This window comes from Nuphar pumila, chromosome 13 (genome assembly GCF_984573655.1).
Source record: "Nuphar pumila chromosome 13, dmNupPumi1.hap1.1, whole genome shotgun sequence".
In the NCBI taxonomy this organism is placed as follows: Eukaryota; Viridiplantae; Streptophyta; class Magnoliopsida; order Nymphaeales; family Nymphaeaceae; genus Nuphar; species Nuphar pumila.
Genome location: NC_143261.1, coordinates 61,587,411 through 61,610,605, shown reverse-complemented (window position 1 = coordinate 61,610,605; position 23,195 = coordinate 61,587,411). Strand labels below are relative to the sequence as shown.

Sequence of the window (23,195 nt, the reverse complement as noted above, 5' to 3'; positions counted from 1 at the left end):
GTGTGTGTTACAGTACACCTAGACAAACTCACCTATATGAGTGTAGAAATGTGAGCCGTTTCTTATGAGAATTGGCAATTCTCTAGAGCACTCATGAATCCAGGAAAGCACAAGGCTCTAAATGTGCCAACATGAAATCCACACAATCGTACTTTTGGAAACCTATGTATGATTGAAAACTCCGTTAACAATATAAGGAGCTAATTTCAAGGTAAGTCCACTTAGCACCTTGGTTAATTTAGGTTTTCTTTCAAATAGTGGGGGTTCAAGTCATGCAGACACTCTCACTAATGCATAAGTTTCTATGCAAGCCAAATATATTTTAAAACTAGTGGAGGATTATTAGGAAAGTTTTAAAATATTAATGATTACTACCAAAAGAGTTTTGAAAAAGTTTAGTCCCATATCTAAGAGAGAAAAGTTTTTCAAGAGGTTTAAATAGAGAGCTTGTTATCTATTCTTTACTTTGGTAAGCCTTGATGCTTTAGGTGGATTGCGGACGTTGCTGCGCATCGTGCAGCAACGGACGCGCCGTTCGCGCACACGCGCGTGCGCAAGGGCGCTTGAGGCGCAATGTGGCACTTTGCACTTTGCACGCTCGCAGCGGTGCGAGGTGCTTATGAGGTGAAAATATCCGTTTTGTTTTTCGGTTTGAGTTATCTGGCCGTTTGAAAAGCTTTAAGTTGCATGCATATCGAGTTAATGTTGTATTGTGACTGTTGGGCGGTTTTGTTGGCCTTTGATTGACAGTCAAAGGTGGGTGACCGTTAAGGTCTTTTTCGTCCTATTTTTTCAAACCGTCAGATTTATGGCCATTAATCTCATTTATCGCAAAACGTTTTGGCCTCTCTAAAAGTCTATAAATATCTTCTATTTCGTCTTTTGAATATACAAGAATTTTACGACTCTCAAAAAAAAAAAAAAATCTTCTTCTTCCTTCTTCTCGATTTGGCTTGCAGAGTACAAGTGTGGTAGAGATCATCTGTCCTTGCGAAGCAGTGACTCTCTGGAGGTTCAAGCCTAGTTGTATCCTGGGAACTCAGTCGCATCAAACCCCTTTTCGCATCTTCGATCTTCCCGGAGTGGGGCGATTGAAGTTCTAAAGATAGCGATCTTAAGAACGTGCCTCTAGGCTTGAGATCTCTTTTCTGAAATCCATTTTCACAAGGTTGGTGTAACATTTATACCTAGTCAGTCAGGAGAAGAGACCCTTGCATGCAGAAATTTGAAAGGTTCATTGTGAGTAGGGGTGGTGGGAGCGACTCCGTGATGGACGAGCCACCATGGGGCGGCGCCTATATCCATTTCGGATCACACGTCAATAATGCTCGAATGGGAGGTAAGATGGATGAGCAATCGAAGGTTCAAGTTTGAACTATGGTAGTTGAGGGACCCAAAGCTAGTTGAAAGCATAGAAGGATGGTGAGCCCACCCGCAGGTAGCCGCTTAGGCTGTTCTTATATTCACAAAAAAATAAACCACATAAGAACTCGATTAATTGAGTGATCCAAAGGAGAAGGGGTTGTGAGATTCAAGCAGATAGAGGAACTGTGTTTAATGCAGAGGGAGATGGCAGCATGGCGGGGTGATGCACATGAGGTGGAGGGATTAAATGACAGGAAAAAGCTATTGATCGATGATATATCAGAATGAAGAGCAAGGCAGGAGATTAAATGGAAGCAAAGATCCAAAGTACATTAGATGTGTTGTGGCGATAAAAACACTAAGTTCTTTCGCTTCCTCTAGAAGAAATAACTTCACTTGGCCTTGTCAATTGGAGGGCATCTTTATGAGAATGATGAAATCTAAAGGGAGGCAACACAATACGTTAGTGACTTTTTTTTACCTCCAATATGGGTGAGGACTCTCTTGACATAAGTGAGACCCCCATGGGTTGTTTTGATTCGAGGGTGCAAGACTTCGTGAACAGGGGTTTATTGGTAGATGAAGTCAAGCAAACAAAATGAAAACTCCTCAACAACAAGGCCCCGTAGGTGGACGGATTCCTTGTTGAATTTTTTAAGGTGGCTTGGCCAGCATGCCAGAGAGACTTTATGGCAGTGTTTAACGATCTTTATAGAAACTCATGTTTGCCAGGGAGATGGGGGTGAATCCCTCTTGGTCCTCTTTCCTAAATAACCTAGGAGATTGAGATTAAAAAGTTCAGACCAATTTCACTCTTAGGCACCCTGTTCAAAATTATAACCAGGGAGATAGCAAATTTTATGCAAATGTCCTCCCAAATATGCAAATTTTATCCCAAAATATGCAAACGGCGTTCTTTTATTTTACGATTTTCTCCCAAATATGTACTTTTGAAGCGGCACTAAAGGCAAAAGCTTTGCTAAAGGCTTTAGTGATACTTTTGAAGTGTTGCCAAATGCCCATCGTGCTTTTGGAGTGTCAGTTTTTTCCAACAAACTCTTTTTACTATAAATCACATAAGAGCACAAGCAGGAAGACATTTGGACATTCACATGTGAAGGTCAGAACATTCACAAATGTGAAAGCATAAGGACATTCGCAAATGTGTAAGAGAAAATTCACATATTTGGATATTTGAGAGGGAAGTTCACATATCAAAGGAAATTCACGTGTGAAGGGTGAAAAAGTCCTTTTACAACCGAAAAGTTGTGATTTTTGACATGGGCAAATTTCTCCCTATGCGCTGCAATCTAACAGTAGATGCAATTAATTGAATATCTCCATGTCCCATGTGATTAAATTTGTAAATCCAATACCTTTTTATTTTACAGCATTCTACACTTTTTCCACATGCATCTAATTGACATACTTGTACTTGATTTGGTCCTCATAGATATACTTGGTTATCAAAACAACCACTAAAAATGACATGATATGTGACTTCTAATTTCTCATGTTAATCATATTTCTTCTTTTTACATTTTCATAACTTTTTGAATATTTTAAATATATAGTTTTATTTCATGAAAATTTGTACTTTTAAATATATTAAGAAAAAACTCCCGAGTCAGCTGAGTTGACTTGCCAAGTCATGAGTTGCAGGTCAACTGAGATTTGACTGAGATTCTTGGTTTGTCAACCATGCATACACATGCCCGCAACACACACACACATGTACACACCCACACACATGTGCACAAGCGAGCACACACACACACACACAACATGCAACTCAACATCTCACCCTATTTTGTAAAAATATGTGCACATGTCAAGAAATAAAAGTGAAAGAAGGTCAATGTCAAAATTTCCCAAACACCAAAACTTTCTAATCCAATAAGCCATCTACGACAAATTATAGAAAGAAAATATGAATAGAAAATTAGATGAAAAGTTAACATTATCCGTCTTTAATAAAGCATGTACACTATACACTGATAGGTATTTATACGAGCAGGACAGAACTCGATTGTGTCCCCTACAAAAGACACCATACATATTACAGCGAGGATGAGATGAAATGCCATCACTACAACCAGCACACAAAAATAGATAGAACTGAGAAACAGATCATATGAACCAGTTATAAAAGAGGGGAGCTGGGCACAACTATCCAAGGGGACAATCAAATGCACAGATAACAACTGATTACACTGATAGCTAGATTATTAAAAGTTGCATTATAGTAGCCAAGGTGTGCAACGTTTGAACCCAACTAGGGATAGTTACCCAGCTTGACAATCGAAGAAGCAGGAAACATATAACAGTAACGGTAATGCCGATGATGGAGAAAAAAAGTGAAACATCAGTTAGGAAAATTAGCTGAATAGAAAACCAAATGAAGAAATTTAAGATATAAATAACCAAGCAAACCAATTAAAGGTTGACAAGAGAAATTCAGATTCCAGAACAGCTAAACAATGTGAAACCAAATAACAAGACGATAAATCAGAGGGACACTAGAAACAAAAACTTACACGCAAATGCTCAACCAAGAAAACACAATTCTTTCTAAACTAAGTGATCGGATAAACCCATCGGCAATCAGTGAAAAACACAGAGACCACACCTCTGTTGTACATGCGGGATGCCTTCCTTCTCTTCCACATGCTCCTTGATCCTGTCGATGGTATCGGTTGGCTCGATATCGATCTCTATTTCTTTCCCGGTAAGTGTCTTCACCTTGATCATCGTTCCACCCCTAAGCCTCAAAACCAAGTGAAGGGTGGACTCCTTCTGGATGTTGTAATCTGAAAGAGTCCTCCCATCTTCCAACTGCTTCCCTGCAAATATTAGCCTCTGCTGATCAGGGGGAATGCATTCTTTATCCAGAAGAAAACATAACACCCATATTCTCTATTTAGACTATCACCCACAAAACCAATAGAAGAAAACAATGGAAGGAACATTGAAAAGAGGGAATAGGACCAAAAGAATCCATTGAAAAACAAAAAGAACAACAGAAAGGAACTCATTAGTTCGTCATAAACCAAATCTCCGTCTCAGAAATCAGACCGAAAAGATGAAACTCAGAAAACCAGCCGAACCACACAAAGGCCCAAACCTCAACTTCTTAATCCATGCAAAGTTTGTAATCCAAAAACCCAACACATTCCTTCAAAGGGGAGCTAAAAGATGGATTTGTGAACCCTTTTTCTGTTCTAAAAGCAAGACCACAAAAAATAAAATGAAAATTACGAGCCAAAAACATGAGCCCTTCCATCAAGAGAGAGAGAGAATCAATACATGGGTATGTCACTACCAATCAGCAAAATGGTAGTCCGAAATGAGAAAGAAGAAAAAGAAAAACCAAATTTCATACTCAGAGCACCGGTTTCTCCTCCTGCTCCTGACACAAATCCCTCGGAAAAGCAATACCAACAAACCAAAAGCGCCCAACAAAATGAAAAGAAGAAAAAAAAAAGGAAGAAAGGGCACGAAGAGAGAGAAAAAAAAGAGAGGGAGGCGTGATCTCCTGTGCCTCCAAAGCACCTGAATCTTGGCCTTGACGTTTTCGATGGTATCGCTACCCTCGACCTCCAAAGTGATCGTCTTCCCCGTCAGGGTCTTCACAAAGATCTGCATCTCTCTCTCTCTCTCAGGAAACAAGGGAACGACGTTTTTTTCAATTGGTCGTCGTATTTATGTTGGAGTACTCTCTCTCTCTCCTTCGTATTTATTTGAGAAAATCCCATTTAAGGCCAACATTTTACCCCTTATTCTAGGCATGGGCCTCACATTTCTGACATTCCACATATAGCCTCTGTTTTCTTGTAAATTTCCAAACAAAGGCCTTCACGAAATTGGATTCGGAGTTGGATCCGATTTTAAAAAGCAATCCGACTAAATGCTAGTAGATTGGGCTGGGCCGGGCAGCCCGTGCCCTGCCTGCAGCCTGGCTCAGCCCGTATATAATAATACTAATATAAGTTATATAACATAGAATACTATATATACAACATAGAATATAATGTATATTTTATATATAATATATATTATATATAATATACATTATATGCAAACCTCATTTGAAGTATGAGATAAATGTCATTAAAAATATCACAATTAATAATTGAGAAGTGTTGTTAAAGTCTTATAGATGTTAAACAGCATTTTTGAAAACCAACGTCAGCACTAGCAAAGCAATAAACTCTGTTACTATTTTCAAACATTTCAATAAACAAGTTAGAGAAATAAGGACTTTCTTGATAACAAAGGTCATTCGGATTAACTCATTTTTTAGGTGTTTGATCTGATATCCCATCATACTCATTTTTTCTTTTGTTTTTAGGTGTTTGATCTGATACAAGGTTTGTACCTTGGCTTTAGACAACAACCATTTGCGTTAAGGAAGATATTTTTGATCTCTTTCGTGTTTTCGAGAGAGCTTTGTTGCATTTTGATCTTCATTCACGTGTGCAGTATTTTATTTATTTTTATTCACATTAGGGTACAAGATTTTACATTATTCAACATGTTTAGAATTTAGGATAGGTCGATCAAACATGAAATCGTGTTTCTATGGTTCGATTTATGTTATATTCATATTTAAAACCCTATTTTTCTTTTATAATATCCATTTTAATTAGCATAAGCGATTTAACCTATTTTCTAATGAAAAATGATGTAGATTCGTATTTAAATTCATGTTATAAGTTAGATTTGATATTTGTAACATGCTGGATATGTTTATACCTGGAGTTAATATGATTTTGATGGATTATAAAGTTGTTTGGATGTTTTTATAAATTCAAAATCCTTTTTCAAAAATCATTTTTGAGAAAAATATATTATCTTAAGTAAAAATGTTGGTTATTGTGTTTAATTCATGATATGCATGATACTTCTGTGTTACATATATGTAACATGCTTACATATATTTATGTATAAATATGATATGTTTTTGATGAGTCAAAATCATTGGTTGCATATTCTTAGTGTTTTGGATGAAAACATAAAGTTCTTGATGTGTTTCTTAAAAACTGCATGTTGTTATGTATTTTTATTTCGATCTGTTGTAAAGAAAAATATAGTTTTCAAGTCGATGAACCCATAAATTATGAATTTAGAAATGTTTCTGACATACACAAGCAATTCAAAAAAAAATTGAGCTCAATGAGTTTCGGGTTTAGAGATATGACCTCCGCAAGTCGACACAAAATTTATGTCCCGATAGAAAATCTTTGTAGGCTGCATATTTTTGTAAAAATTATACCTCCCAAATTATTCTAGATTTATGGTTGATATTTTTATATGTGTTAGCTTATATATGGTAGAACACACGATAAAAATCATGTAGGCAGATTATTTACAGTTTAAGAATTAAAAATCTTGAAATTTTGGTCCAGAATCTGTAATTTCTAAAAAATAGTTTGCTAAATAATATAAATAGTCTGTATTAAAAAAATTTTAATTATTTAAAAAAAAATTAAGTCTGGGTTTTTGGGGACATCTGTTAGACATATCAAGTCAACCATAGTAAAAAATTTAGAATTTATTTCGTTATGTGTGATGAATGACTAACTTTTCTTTGAAAAGATCAAACCGGACTAGACTGTTCAGTGAACAAAAAATAATCGATGTTTCTAAAAAATTTATTTCTCGACTCTGAATGGGTTTAGGTCAGGGTTTCTTCTTGTAGATAGCTAATGTGTATATGAATGTACATTAAAAATCTTAGATCCAGAATCACTTTATATGATTTATGTTTGAGCTTCTAAGAACATGTAAGATTTTGTTTTTACAGTTTTGCATGTAAATTGTTTTTGTCAGTTTGCATGTGATGTGTTGAATTACATGCATGTATTGGTTCCAGATTTGAACCAGGTTTATTATATGTAATATGATAATAATGTATAGCCTAATGTGATGTTATATATGCTTATGATGATTATGTATAATATGTTATTATGGTATGTGGCTTGTGAACATGATATGTCACATAATGCAAAATGCTTACTTAAATGTATGAGACGGTTCGAAAGGTGAATGAGATTGTATTGTGACTTATGATTAAGCTACACATGGGCCTATTGAGGCTGTGTGTGAGTAAAATATTATTGTAATAATCATGTGAATGCATTATTTATATTGTCTTATGATGCATATGATTAATTATACTTATTGACATATAATGATATACTGTTATGACTGAGTAGGGTGGTAGCCCAATCAGATGATGCATGATGAGGTGCATGTTATGGATATACAAATCCATTATGTTTTTGTGGAAAGAGTGTATGATAATTTAAAGAGGTATAAGAGACCTTAACAATATACCAATAATATGATTCTTTGATTGTCCTCTGATGATGGTGGGATCCTTGGATGACGGTCATGAGGGACCATGAGGATACTGAACAACATTTGCATTGTTTGTCCCAATAACCCGATATGGAGGTTCATGTTCCTAGCCATGATTGTAGAAAATTTTCCACCATTTTGTCGAGGATCGTGAGATTGGCTCAACTGTAGCATATTGGTATATTAAGAAAAATGGTGTTGGAGGATGTGTAGGCCTTGCCGTCACGACATTGGGTGATGATGCTCGAAGTCGATCGAGAAACATATATGAGATCCTAGTACATAATAAAATATAATTGTGTATGATTAAGATATAGTTGGGATCTACCTTGGACCTCAGAATTTTACCGATGCTAGTATCCGCGAAGTGGTTAGGAGAATAACTTAAATTGGTTTGTATTAAACATATACATGCATTCAAAAGAAACATTCTATACGGAGATAAAAGTTTTTCATGCAATTTGCATTGGTTCATGTATTGTATATGCATAATATATGCATCGATTTTTGTATCATGTGATATTGCAAGTATACTTGAATTTATTTATGTTGCAAGCATATCTGAATCGTTATGTGCACATAAATATTTTCTAAACTTGATGTTTAGTGGATTTATACTTTATTCTTTACTATTGGATAATATAATATTTTGTATGAGAACTGTGAGTTCTCAAACTTAATCGAGTAGGTGATGATGCGACTAGTTTTGCTAGAGATGGCAAAATTTATTATGGTTGCTGGATTCTATATGTTATGGGATTGATTTAAACTTTATGAACTTAAAGTTAAAGTTTATTAATTTTTAATTTTGGTTTGAACTATTTCATTTTAAATTATGGTTTAAAATGGATGATTGGTGTGTTGGGATGTGAATCTGTGATGTACCCTAGATTCGTGGGATGTTTTTAGTATTAAAAAAAAAGTTGTATTTCGTTTTCATCTTGACAAAGGGATCTTGTCTTTGGTGTCTCTTTTGCGAACTTAGTTCTAATGGGCTATAAATGCTAGTGCTTGCGTAGAAGTTGACCTCTTAGAGCTTAGTTTGGTTGAAGCAGGACCATAGATCAGTTATAGCATCATTCACTTTCTTTAAAAAAAATCATATATTTTCGGAGGTGAATTTGAGGTCGTTACATAGTTGATATCAAAGCAGGTTTAGAAACAACATCATGATTTATAAATTCGTGATCTAGAAAGTAGTCTATGCATCACCGACAACAGAAATGTAAATCTATTAATCAGAGTTCAAATAGGAAACACTGAAAAACTGAGATCTCTTGACTACTTCCAAATACGACTCCACGATGCTCCAATTATGCGTTACCTGAAAAATTTTAATGCAGAAGGGTCAGACTCCCCTGTCTGCGTAAGAAGCATTATATCTATATGTGGTGCTCAGTGTCCTGTGTACAAATATGTGCAACAACTGCAGATATAACTAGCATGGAAATTTATATCATTCTAAGAAAATGATTATGCTTTCAATTCATGATACAGTGCAAAAGAGGATTGAACTAAAGATACATTTATCCACATTAGCACAAGCTGTAGATTCTACAAGTTTTATGAAAGTCATATCAACAGTACATAATTCTTCAGGAATAAGTTTTCAGTCAACTTAAATTATTTAATGTTTATCTTACTCTCACCCCGTGGGTAAGCACAGACATAGACATTGTAGTGAACTGAGACCATACGGTGAGATGCCTAACTCTCACGAAAACACGAACGTCCATGAAGCTCATACCACCTACCCTCTCCAAGGTAGATCATGGATCCGGTAACATACACCATCTTTCAGGTGTACCCAGAGCCTGGAGAATCCAGTAACATATACCGTCTTTCAGGTATACCCAGAGTCTCAAAGGTTTTATATTTCATTTTACATTTTCTTCATAACCAAGTGCGAGCTATGGCACTACGAGGGGTCTGGTAACATATACCTTCTTTTAGGTATACCCAGAGCCTCAGAAATCTCATATTTGATTTCTCAATTATTTTCCTGTGCGAGTCATCGCACCAAAGATGATTCTCAAAATCCCGAACCTGCCTTGGGGTTCACACACATTGTATGGACTTAATTTTTTTTTTTTGTCAGGGTGCCATGAGCACCATCAAGATAGTTAAATACGAGTGTATTTCAAGATTTTATGAATAAATATATGTATATGGCTCATGTTTTTTGAATATGCATGTTTCTGAAATTATTACGTAGTTTTAAGCCCGTGTAAATGCTTATGATGAATGATAAAATGCATATCAAAGATGCTGCATAGTATCTATGATGAAAAGCATGTTATTCAATTGTTATTTTATGTGAGGCAAAACAGGGTGGTTCAACAAAGAGAGGAGGTTGTTCAGCAGGAGCGGCTGAGAGCAGTCACCAGGAGTCAGTGAAGGTGGCACTGGTGGGTTCCATCGGTGGCTGCCCAGTTGGTGGGAAGGAGAGAATCGGGTGGCAATGGTATGGTGCAAGACGAAAATCAGGAGAGAGATGGGCAGTGGTGGTGGTGGTGGTGGACTGGTGGTGGTGGTGCTGGGTTTAAACGAGAGAGGGGAGAGTGAAGGGTGAAGGGGAGCATGAGTGAAGTTTATGATACAGGTGAGAGGGAATGTAATGGGCAGAGGGGGCATGAGTAGAGTATTTATAGGAAGAAAAAAAGGAAAAAATCCAATTAGAAAGGGGGAAAACCTTTTTGATTTGAAAAAAAGTAGGGGGAAAAAACATTTTCAAAGGCGAGTGTGGAAAGAAAAACTTGAAATTAGAATTTGGTTTTGAATTTCTTTTTAGTTTTAAGTAGGAAAACAAGTGGGATTGGATTTGGATTTTGGTGAGACCTATTTGGATCTCATTAAATCCAAATCCAACCTACTAATATATATATATATATATATATATATATATATAATTAAATTCATTTGGGTCATAAGTGGACTTAAATCCTATTTATTTAAATGAGATTCATTTGGGTCTTAGGTGGATCCAAACAAATTTATTATACTTTAATAGGATCCATTTGAGTCACAAATGGATCTAAAATTTTATTTACTTGATGAGATCGAATTGGGTCTCCAAGTGGATCCAAAAGTCCTTTTCTTAGTGAGATCCATTTGGGTCATCTAAATATATCCAAATCTTATTTTACTTAGTAGAATTCATTTGGGTCTCTAAATAAATCCAAGACACTTTCTACTTTAAAGAAAGATCCAATTGCGTCTCAAATGGATCTAAATTTCTTCTATGCCTGATTTAAGCCCCGATATAAATCAAAACCCTACCCAAATCTATTTCGGTTGACTGAAATCATTTGGAGATCCAATCCTAAATAACTTGAGATCGAGTGGATCTTATATGTTCATTCAAATAGTTCAAACTTGCGTTTGAGTTGGTTGATCCTCTTAGATCTATATTGAGGTCGAGATCCAAATACTTCATACAAAACCTCATAACTGCCCAATTAAATATCAAATAACTTCAATAAATGCCAAAATATTATCCATAAATAACTGCTAATTAATCAATCAATATTAGCTAAGTAATTTGCTAAAAAATGATATTTAATCAAAGTTAAATACCAAAATAATTCACAAAAAAAAATCTTTTATTTATTTAAAAATTTTGAGAAATTTATAAACTTTACATTATTGCTCAATGAATATTATTTCAATAAAGAGCAATTGGCAATCATTGATGTTAAGTCAATTTAGTTGTTTGAGCAACTGTGTAATAAAAGACTTAATGATATAGAACAATTTCAATGGCTATCAATATAGTCAAAAGATCGAGAAGTTGTTATCGACAAAAGGTTTAATAATCTTTAGCACTATCATAATTTTTTAAAGATCATGTGATAAGAAATAACTATAAAATAAAATTTATGAAAAACTGCAATAACAGAGTAACTGTAGTATGCATGAGAAATAACTTGCGGACTATGGTTCATTCCACTTGGAGGATGCATTGAACAAAGGTGCAGAAAACATCATTCTTTCAAGTGAAGAAGTATCAAAGTGAGCATACATGTGGTGGATCATTGGACAACGTAGTAGTGAAAAAAATATCTTTCAAGTGGATTTCAAGTGTTATTCTTGAACACTTACACGATAACCCAAAGTTAACTCTAAAAGAAATCTTAAATGACATTAGTCGCACGGAAAGTATGAAGGTTACGTACAAACAAGCATGACATTAATGAGAAATGACTAAGGTGATCCTATATGGTTTATTCGAAGAGTTTTTCAAGATGCTTTTTGCCTATTGTCATTATTTGATGACGACTAACCGATGATCGACAATGTGCATTGAAACTGATAGACGACATAGATTTATGTACATGTTCGTATCTTTTCGTGCATGCATTGATCAGTTTTTTAAAGAAAGCCCTCCACTTCTTATGGTAGATGACACATTCCTAAAAGAAAAATACATAAATATTATTGTCAGCCCATGGTATTGATCCTTGTGATCAAATATTTTCGGTTGCATTTACTGTTATAGATAACGAGTCGAATGAATCATGGGTGTAGTTTTTTTATGCATGTGAATGCACAATTGAGACACTAATACAATGACATACCCAAAGTTAAAGTACAATTAACAGCTATCTCAAATAAGCACACAAAGCTACACAATATGTTCTCCCATACATGGCTAAATTGTCAGGTTGAATTTTACACAAAACACTACGAAAAACTTTTAACATAAATTTGGAATATCACTAGGTCAACTTTGGTAAAGCACAACCAAAGCACTCACGAGACAAAAGTATAATTATTTTCTTAAAAAGATTCAGGAGCAAAGGGAAGATGCATACAAGTATGCAACTAAGGTCATAAAAGAAAAACATTAGGCTAACATATACTTTTCAACTAGAATGTACAAGCGCTTAACCTCTAATATAGTAAAGAGATTTAATGCGAGGATTCTCACAATACATGGCTAAATTGTCAGGTTGAATTTTACACAAAACACTACGAAAAACTTTTAACATAAATTTGGAATATCACTAGGTCAACTTTGGTAAAGCACAACCAAAGCACTCACGAGACAAAAGTATAATTATTTTCTTAAAAAGATTCAAGAGCAAAGGGAAGATGCATACAAGTATGCAACTAAGGTCATAAAAGAAAAACATTAGGCTAACATATACTTTTCAACTAGAATGTACAAGCGCTTAACCTCTAATATAGTAAAGAGATTTAATGCGAGGATTCTCACAATACATGACAAGTCACTAAATCCTCTTATTGAAAAACTTTATCTTATGATGATGAAACTTTTTGAAAACCAAAAGAATAATACCCATAACATGTGTGGTGCCTAAAGTAAAAAAAAGTTGGACGATGGTAAGAAAGAAGCGCGAAATCTATGTGTTCAAGTAGTGCATTGCCTTCATCGTCGATACAAAGCCTACAATCACTCTCACAATTGCAATGTTTATCTTAAAAAACAAACATGCTCTTGTAGAGAGTAACAGGTTAGTGAGATTTTGTGCAAACATATAATCACGTGCATTTTGTACGAAGACAAGTTATCAGAAGATTACTACGATAAGTTCTACACTATTAAATCGTATCAAGCTGCATATAATACTTATTCATTTTTTCTAATGACGGATAATATCTCACATCACTCCTCCATACCTTATTCCAGTCTTACCACCTAAAGTGCATCCTAAAACAAGATACCTTAAGAAGAAACAAAAAATAGAACACAAAAATGTTGGGTAATACAAGTGCAATCATTTTTGATGAAATTGGCCACAACCGGCGAAAGCACAAATAACATTATATTAGAGTACAGATGGTTTACAAAATCTGTATTTATTAGAAGTTGTTTTATGAATTCTTTCTTTGTATTTACAATCTTTTTTAATTAATTATTCCAATGTCTTATATCTTTTATGTATATAAGGAGTTCACAATGAATAATTATAAACCAAAAAAAAGCATGGTAGTAGAAAGCAGTTCAAACCCCGTCACCAACCCCAAACAAGGAAGCAATTGTGTTAATTATACAACACATTGACTAGAATTATAAAGTGAAAATTGCCCAACTTCTGATAATTATTTGGTGCAATGAACTTTACACAATTTGGCTTTGAGGATACAACTGAGCTTGGCCTGCTCATGGAGTCTAATCTACAACGTGTTGTCCAACTAAGCTGCCTGGCACAAATCACTTAAGATAGCACCTTTAATAAAATGAAAGGGACTCACACTAGGTTAAAAAATGATAGAGAGAGAGAGATGGATAACAGGAATAAAAGATAGGCTTCAGTTATTATAGACTCGATCCCAACAGCCAATAATTGAGTCAAACGGCATCTACGGCCTAAAAAGGAAATTAAATGGTCTAAACAATACTAAAAAACCTAAAAACATCTACAGAGGAGGTGACTAGTCAAACGATCAAATGAGAGGAAACAACTAGGCCAATCAATCTTGCATGAAGTACATATCCTTATGTTAAAATCGATGTGAATCTGCTGATATGAATTGAATCTCCTAATTGGAAACAGCAACACTTAAAAAGTCACTTGCTCATGCACAAATATCTTGATAAATTAGATCAGTCAATATCAAGCATGCACTAAACCTTTCAATGAATTGTCGTTTATCCGGATCTCCAGTGGAATTATTTCATCATATAAGCCCTCAAAAACTTTGTCAGCATGTACAGAATTTAGATGACTAAAACTAAATAAAACTAATCCAGTTATTATCATTCAATATTAAACAATAATGAAAAACACGACGGTTAAAAAGGTATACGGAATGCACACTCATGTTCTATGTTTCTTCTTCTTACTCGGAGAATTTAAATTCAAGTTTCTTTTCCCTTTGCCTGACCTTTTCATTCCACTTACAAGCTCTGTAACTTCAATAGAATTTGAAGCCGGCTCTTCCAAAATGCTGCAATACCAAGTTGACAACCACCAGAGTAAGATGAATTTATTCAGCAAAAATTCTAGTTGGCAGGCAGAGAATTGCCTTTTTTATATTTTTTGAGAGGAAACCCCAGTTCAGGTGGTGGGGCCCGGTAGAGATTGATGCTCTGCCGTATGGCCCACTCCCAAGCACATAAAATCCCTCCAGGGAGCTTGATGCTTGGGCTTAAAGTAAGGAATGCACACCCTGGGTATCACAGTTACAAATCTCATTCTCAGGTTAAAAAAGTGAGTTTTCCTAAGGAAAATCTCTGTAAGTTGAAAATTTATACATTCATTACTAATATAGAGCAATCCTAGGGTGCTCCCGGAGCACCTACTAGAAATCATATTTGTAGGTTGCAACTTCTCAATCAGATCTTATAGATGTACTTAAAAGAGTGTATTTGATAGTAATCATGTTTTGGATCATGTTCAAAATAGGCTTTTTTAGTCATAAAATTTTGGTACCTTGTGAGCCATTGATTTTTGAAGATCTTAAAAAAAACTACATGTATGACATAATCACATGATCCAAACATTTTTTTCCACTAAATAAAAACTGTAGATCATATCTATATGGTCTGATCAACGAAAAAAGCAATCAGATTTTGAAAATTTGAAGCTTCTACTAGGTGGCAGTAGGTGATCGGGGAACACCCTATCATTATTAATATAGAGTAATGCTCCGGGAACACCTACTCCCTCCTACTAGAAAGCAAAGTTGTAGATCATATCTATAGGGTCTGATCAACGAAAAAATCACTCAGATTCTGAAAATTTGAAGCTTCTATTAGGTGAGAGTAGGTGCTCTGGGAGCACCTTATATATATATAAATATATATATATATATATATAGAGAGAGAGAGAGATTTTGAAAATGAGGTAAGGGGCGTTTACAAAAATACTATACAACATAGGTTACTTTGAGCAATGGGGTGAAAGGCATTTACAAAATACCATATAATATAAGGTAGTTTCAGCAATGGGGTGAAGGAAGTTTAAATGATACGCAACATATAACACAGTTTCCCTTTAAAAAAATATGCATAAGTTGTTTAGAGTCTGATCGGCTACTTGAATAGTACCATACCAAATGTGTAGGGGAGGGAAGGCCCTCTCAGCTGCTATATAAAATGAGGGTGCCTCCCCTTCATTTAGTGAAAAGCCATTGCCATCGGTAGTCAGCATTCAATGCTGCCTGACATGCGCCATTCAATGCCAGCTCAGCTCAGCATTGAATGATTGCTGACAAAAAAAAAAAGTTCACACCATCAAAAGAAGCGGCATGATTTTTTTGTATATTTCAAAATCTTACAAAAAATCGTGAGAGTTTTAGCAGTATTTTTAAAATATCGCATTTTTTTCGGGTATATATCGTTTTATGATTATATTGAAGCCTTTGTGAGCCAAGCAGAGAATTAATTAATTATTGGAGATTTCTAACAAAAATCCATCTATTACCTTGATTTCTTCTCAACTTTTTTAGAAAGAGATCCCTCAACAATCCGTGCATGATACTTATGGAAAGGAGCACTCCCTTTTCTCTTTTCATCCTAGAGATATTAGAACAGTTGGTGAGAGAAGATGGCTAGTAAACACAAAAAAAAAGAGAAACACTAGCACACCTGGAGAAAAGATTCAAGTGATGCTTGGTCATTTGGAGAAAAAGCAATCTCATCCCTTTTTTTCTGTACAAATTCTATGTTCTGCTCAACCTATATCATAGGAAAAAGAAAAAGGTGAGAGAATTGCCAAATTAATTTGATACTTGAATGCTGAAGAGCGCAGAAGATGGCAAGTCTTTAATTACAAGAAAAGCTCATTTTCATACTCTCCCGTAATTTAAGCTTCAATGAAAAAGAAAAAAGCAGACATCATCTCTTTTCATGAATATTTGATGTCAGATTATGATATCCAGAAACTTCAAGAGCATGATATTAATACAAAAAAAAAATATGTGAAGATGATATGTCCATCACGAAATCCACTACTAGTGCATCCTGCTTACAAAGTTTGCATCTGTAGAATACCATTATATACTACAATATGAAACAGTCCTAAAATATTCACTGATGTCAACTAAAAACCAAGACTATGTTTTAGTTTAATTTTCTTTTCCTTATTTCATTAATTAGTTTCACATTGGTCACAAAGAGCACAACAGAGGATGTTTCAAAAATCATCCTGCTACTTTCATTTGGACATTATTTTGGGTGTTGCATGGAATCTGGTCCAGTCTAGGAAATGTCGCAGATAGCTGAAGTGTAAGTGCATATCACAAACACCAAAAGGGATTTGTTTTAATTTTATCAGCAACAAATACTTAAAATGATTTTGGGTAAGATGCTGGGAGTTGGCCCTGCAGCAGAGTGTGCATTTGGCCAGCGGAGTGGGATTGAGGATTGATGCTAATCCCACATCTCAAGATCAAAACCAGTCATGTGCCTGTGTGCAAGCTGATGCAAGCGGTTGTAATGAAGTATGTGGAATTACAAAAGCAAAGTGCAAAAGCACATAAGTGGACAATTACAAAGAAGATAGACAAGCACAAAAGTGCATAGACAAAAGTCCACTAAAGGACAATACAAAGAGTCAATTAAAAATAAAATATTATTGAAAATGTGCTTTGGGAAGCCATGAAAAAATATAGGGGGAACACTCCCCTATTTATATACAAATACAAGAGGGAGACCATTGGGAGCTCCCTTTCATAGCGACGTTGGGGAGCTCCCTCGGTCATATTTTTTTACTGTTGGGGCCCCTATCGACTCTATAGAGTGGGGCCCAATGACATGACAAAATAGAAATAAAAAAAGAAAATGAAGACAAAAATAAGAAAATGAAAAAATAGTTGTTTCTAATAAACAACTATAATTACATACAAAAAGACAAAAATGCCCTTATTGGGCAAACTGTTTATATATATATATACACTCCCCTTCAAACTTTACGAGAAAATGATCGAAAGTTTGTTGAGAAAGAGAAATCGAGGAGCGGAAAGAGCTTTGATGAAGAAATTTGTCAACTGGTACGGCAACGTAATAGTTCCTCTTAGATATTCATCACAAACATAGTGACAATCCATCTTAATATGTTTGATTCGCTCATGGAAGGTATGGTAGCTCGCAATGTTGATTACACTCTTATTGTCATAACTCTTCAAAGGTGTTGAGATGATGATTTCCATATCACTGAGAAGACTTTTAAGCTACACAAGCTCCATTGTTGTCATAGTCATTACCTGATATTCGGCTTCAGCTGAAGATAAAGATATTTTTTGTCGTTTCTTACACCTCCAATAGATCAACAAATCTCTTTAAAAAATACAAAAACCTATCATTTAGGTTACCACCCCGGATTATTAGATCTAAAGATGATGAAGAGGACAAAAAAAAAACTCTTTTGAAACGGTGTTTTTAATATATCACACAATCCTCATAATTGCTGCCATGTGCAATGTGGTAGGGGCATGTTAAAACTGACTTGCTGCATGAACACATGAGTGATATTAGGTTGGGTGATAGAGAGATAAGTGAGAGATCCAATCAATTGATAATATGAAATAGAATCTTCAAGCAATACACTATCTTAAGTCTTAATTTTGTATTTATGACTTTTGAGGTTTCCACCTTTTTATCGAAAACTTTTGACCTAGCACATATGTTAGCAGCTAATTTTATTTAAGAGAGAATATATCCTCTGAGAGAATAGGCAACCTCAATTCCTAAAAAGTATCTCAAAAATATGACCGTTGGGGCCCCAACGACAAGATGAGTGGGGCCCCTTGTGGTCTTAAAAAAGCAAAAGAAAAAAAGAAAAAGTAAAAAAGGGAGAGAAAAGGAAAAGGGGAGAGTTTACATGGGGATTTACCAAAATACCCCTATTGGGTATTTGGAGAAATAAGAAAACAAAAAAAGAAATATGTATATATATATATACATATATGTATATATATACGTATGTATATATATATATATATATATTTATATACATAATTTAACAGAGACCCCCAATGCAATGCATTTAATGCATTTTACAATCAAAAAAAGAAAAATAAAAAATAAGAAAAGAGAAAAGAAAAAGAAAATAAAAGAAAAGTAAAAAGACTGAAATGCCCCTAATGGGCAGAATTACAGAAATACCCTTTATCGGGTATATATATATACATGATTATATATATATATATATTAACAGCAGTACTGTTCATGAGGCAGGGTAGCTGTACAGAATTTTTTCCTGGATAGACAACCAGGTCTGGGCCAAGTCTCAAGACTGGGCCAGGTTTTTCCCGTCTAATAAAAAAGAGATGTTGGGAACTGCTTCTTCATTAGTATAAAATAATGTTTATAACCATAATCCAAATGGATAGGATTAAGCCTATCACCATGATATTGATTCATTGAACAAGATTGTGTCACTTGGCGCCAAGTGGATAACTCAGTCCCGGCTGGTTGTTTTGTTAATCCAAATTGGTGGGTCTTGGATTTTCCAAGTCCATCTAACTCTAGGCACAAACCTGGAGAAGTTTGGCTACACTTCCTGCATCCTAAGATGGGTTCTGAGCTTGCTAGGTTTTGAAACACCGGCATTGGTCATCAATTTTTTTTCTTGTCTCGAACCAACAAATCTTTCATTAGAACTACAGGCTTCCAAGCTTAGACCATTCAATTTAAGGCTGTTCAGGTGGCAGCGGCATGAAGTGGACAGGGCTGGTTCCACATAATCAAATGTAGGTACAAAATCCTCATATGATCTTGAATTGTGGCAAGGGTAGATGTAGAATTGAAGCAAAGTGCCCTTGCCCCAAGTTCAGAGCCCCTTCACCTTATGCACTTGGATTGTGGTTAGGGGTAGGTGCAACCTTGTGACACAGATTTTGTCAGCCCAAGTTAGTTGTACTAAGGATTCCCTGAGCAATGTTTCACATTGTTGGTCAAAAGAAAATCAATTTACAGATAAAAAACACAACTCTGAGCACGTGCTATCGCAAAGTCAAACATGTAAGCTTATTCAAAAATATTTACCTGATCCATGAATGGCTTTACAAGACGTCTAAGGCTCTCACTAGTTGTCTTTTTGCAAAACTTTCTAAAGCTGACGAGTGGAACAAAAGCCAACTCAGGGAAAGATACATGATAACTCCATTGAAAAAAGTGCTCTGAAAGTGTTTCAACTGCAGAGCGTACACATTGCTCATGGTATGCTTTCAGTTTCATTAGCTGTTTTGGCACCTGTCAGACAAGTTACCAACTAATAAGTAAAGCAGAGAGCCGAGACAGTGAAGATCCTGAAAACTGATGAGGTAGTCTCTCCACTTGAACCAAACTTCAACATACTTGAAAAATTAAAATATTTTGGAGCACTATTATCAGATTTGCCACCTTCCCCAAATTCTAGAAAGCTTAGAGATAAAGAAGCCACAGGAATGAAGACGCCACTAGAATGTGAAAGCTTATTCAACAAATGGATGCATTTTAGCCTCAAAGGAAAGAAACGAGGTCCAGGCAACATATGGGCAAGTCCATTTATCATCTGAATTGCCAAGTATAGCAAACTCTGAAGATCATGTTCCTTGATGTTAGCACATACAAACTTAACCCAAAGTTCAAGGCAGTTTACATACTGCCAATCTTGTATTTTCCTTAGTCCATCCTGAAAAATATGTAAAATATTAGAAAGAAGATAAAGAAATATGGATCTCGTGTACAAGCAGAATTGCAACCACAATTATGAACAGATAAGCAGAAAATTGTGGGGAATAGGCAAAACACTCACTATATTTGGGAAACAACAATATCACAGTGAATTTCTCAAGAAGGGTAAGAACCGTTCTAGGTTCAATGACTTGATTCCATAAGAACATGAATGAGAGCAGGGCAGAGGAAACTAGAGAAGTTGTCGGTTTTCCAATTAACATCAAACCATGCTGCAATAGTTCCAATAATTAACATAATATAGATCCCAACAGTGTTGGCCGATGAAATTGTGAAATCGCCCATAGCTGATTTATATCAAATCAGATAGTGGTCTAAAACATAGTGAAACACACTTGAGAATGCAAAATAATACTCACGCACATGGAATTCATCCTATAAAAACTTCAGACTTCTTTTAGTGGCAAATTAACAAGTGTAGCATCATTATCTTCACTGTGGTAAACTTTCTCACTTGCAACTTTCACATACATGAAATAATAATTAATTTCTGTAAGCTTGGTGTCACCCACAGCTTGCCCACAATAAACCCTTTATATATGCAATTTCTGTCATGATGAGCAGAACCACACCCTCTATAACCTTCATGACACAATACTTGGGTTTGTGCTAAAGGAAAACATCATAAAAAATACCTGAAAGAGCAATGAGGCCACGCCATGAAGGTCCAAGACCTTATGACTTGTGATTGGAGGTGATAAACTTGCATGTGAGATAAATCCATCCATACAGTAACATGTATTTCTTTTACTTCTGAGAAGCCTCCCAATAGCATTACCCACCATTTCCAAATCTACACCAATGTCTTCTCAGTGGCACAAGAAAGTAATTGATCGTCCAATCTATGCAACATTATCCATTGGCCATGCACAACAGCACAAGAACAAAGGAACTAGCCTTTGCACACCCAAAGAGGTGGTGATCATTTTTCTGAAGAGTCTCTATCTAAAGGGACTTTTTCCTTTACCTTTTATTGAAAGAACCTAAGGGATTTAGTTTTGTTGCACTCGGGGCTCTAAACTAATAGCGCACAGAGTAACTTCAGGAAACAAGTAAAAGAATTGTTTCTAGTTGAATAAAGTGAAAGGAGACAAATTGGTAAAAAAATATAACTTTGGATCATGAACATTTCATGGTGCTGAAATAAAATGACAAAGATTTAGAAATGAGATCAATACAATATCTATATTTCACATGGGTCCCTGCCTATACCCATATTGTGAGGCCAGCTTACTGACTGGGAAGGCTACCTACGTGCTAGTACTAGGCGATAAAAGTCATGCTCAGGAAACCTCATGTAAACATCACTTAGGTGCTTCTAAGTATGCTTGATCTTAATAAAAAAAAGTCTATAAAGACAGAGAATAGCAAGTTATGTTTGTGATTGAAACTTTTTCTTTCTTTTTTTTTATTTGAATTCCTGGGTTCTGTTCAACAATCAACATCACATACAAATGTATTTACAGAGTCATGGATTTTCATATTATGTTAAATATGCCGGTTTGCTTTCCTGGGTGCATGTCACAGTGCCATCTTGTGCTCAAGTAGGTGCACAATTTTTACTAATATTAGCGTACATCTTGTAATGGTGTAAGATGTTAATCTTAACATTACAGCCACCTTGAATTTCATATTATACTATAACTGTTTTTTGCATACAATGTTAAAACATATAATTTCAGAAAATTTCTAGATCTTGAAAGCCTTTTATCAATCTTTTCATTTTGAAAATTTATTTTGTGTGTTTCTGAGCCACACAGCAAGCTGGCACGTGTGCACTGCCTAGCTCTTTGACTATAAGACATTTAAGCTAGTTCTGATATCCAAATTTCACTTTTTCTTAAAATGATAAGATGGCATCATCATCAAAGAAAGTAGATGGCTAAAAAAAGCGTTCAAACTTCACATTGGAAAAAAATGAGTTAATCCTGGTTATTTGAAGTAGTTTTTGAAGATGTTTGCAAAGTTGATCCCACAGTCACTGAATTTGCTAATTGCAAGTCATGGGTCACAAAGCCCAAAGACACTAAATAAGCAGGGATGGTCGTTCAAACTAAAAATGACTTAAACATGCCACGTTTTTTTAAATTGTTCCAGAACCCAAGGAATCGAGAGAAGCTCAAAAGTCAAAACACATATCCATCTATCCACATCATCTGGCTTTATTAGCGAGAAGCAACTCCTAAACAATTGAAGGACTTTCTAAAGTTTCTATTGTCAATCATATAAACCCTTTGTTTGGAGTTTATGAGATATATGCTAGATCGTAGGAACTGGAATAAAATATTACTACAATTATAGAATAAGGAAACAAGGTTAGGGTTATAAAGTTAAAATTATATTCCTATGTTCTAAGACAACTATAATACACCTCAGCTATACAAGTAGATAAAGTTATAATACTACCACCTTCAGGAAAAAAATATATGAAAAATAAATTGTATGAAATCAATGGGGATTTATAATAAATATGTCACCATAAAATCCAAGTTCACCATTTCATCAACTCTCTGATTGCTTTGAAGGACATAGATACAAGAGAAATTTCATTGTGCTGGTCAAGTAGAATAGAAACATGTTTCTAAAGATTTCCAATCTCTAATGGTGTTGGGTCAAACCAAAGTGCATCATCTGACCCAACCTCAGTCTCTTTCTTCCAGAAGGGGTGGGTATTGAGTTGGGTACATGGTGCAGGACAGACTTAGCTTGGGCCTGAAACTGATGGGCCCATGCCTAGGCAATCAGGCCAAGCCTTTGCCATGGGGTGAAGTGTAGCCTGGCCAAAATAAACATGGCACTAGGATGGTTTTGGAAGAAACAG

At 35.3% G+C, this 23,195-nt stretch overlaps 1 protein-coding gene across 1 annotated transcript in view; it reads right to left on the bottom strand.

Annotated features, from left to right (window-relative positions):
- LOC149818509 (uncharacterized) overlaps positions 1 to 23,195 on the bottom strand; it is a 639,703-nt gene that overhangs the window by 420,261 nt on the left and 196,247 nt on the right. The window contains exons 4-5 of the mRNA XM_089986232.1: positions 4,918 to 5,010; positions 3,995 to 4,281 (exon numbers count right to left, since the gene is read on the bottom strand). Of these exons, the coding sequence (XP_089842358.1) occupies positions 3,995 to 4,281; positions 4,918 to 5,010 (380 nt within the window). The remainder of the gene's footprint in view (positions 1 to 3,994; positions 4,282 to 4,917; positions 5,011 to 23,195) is intronic.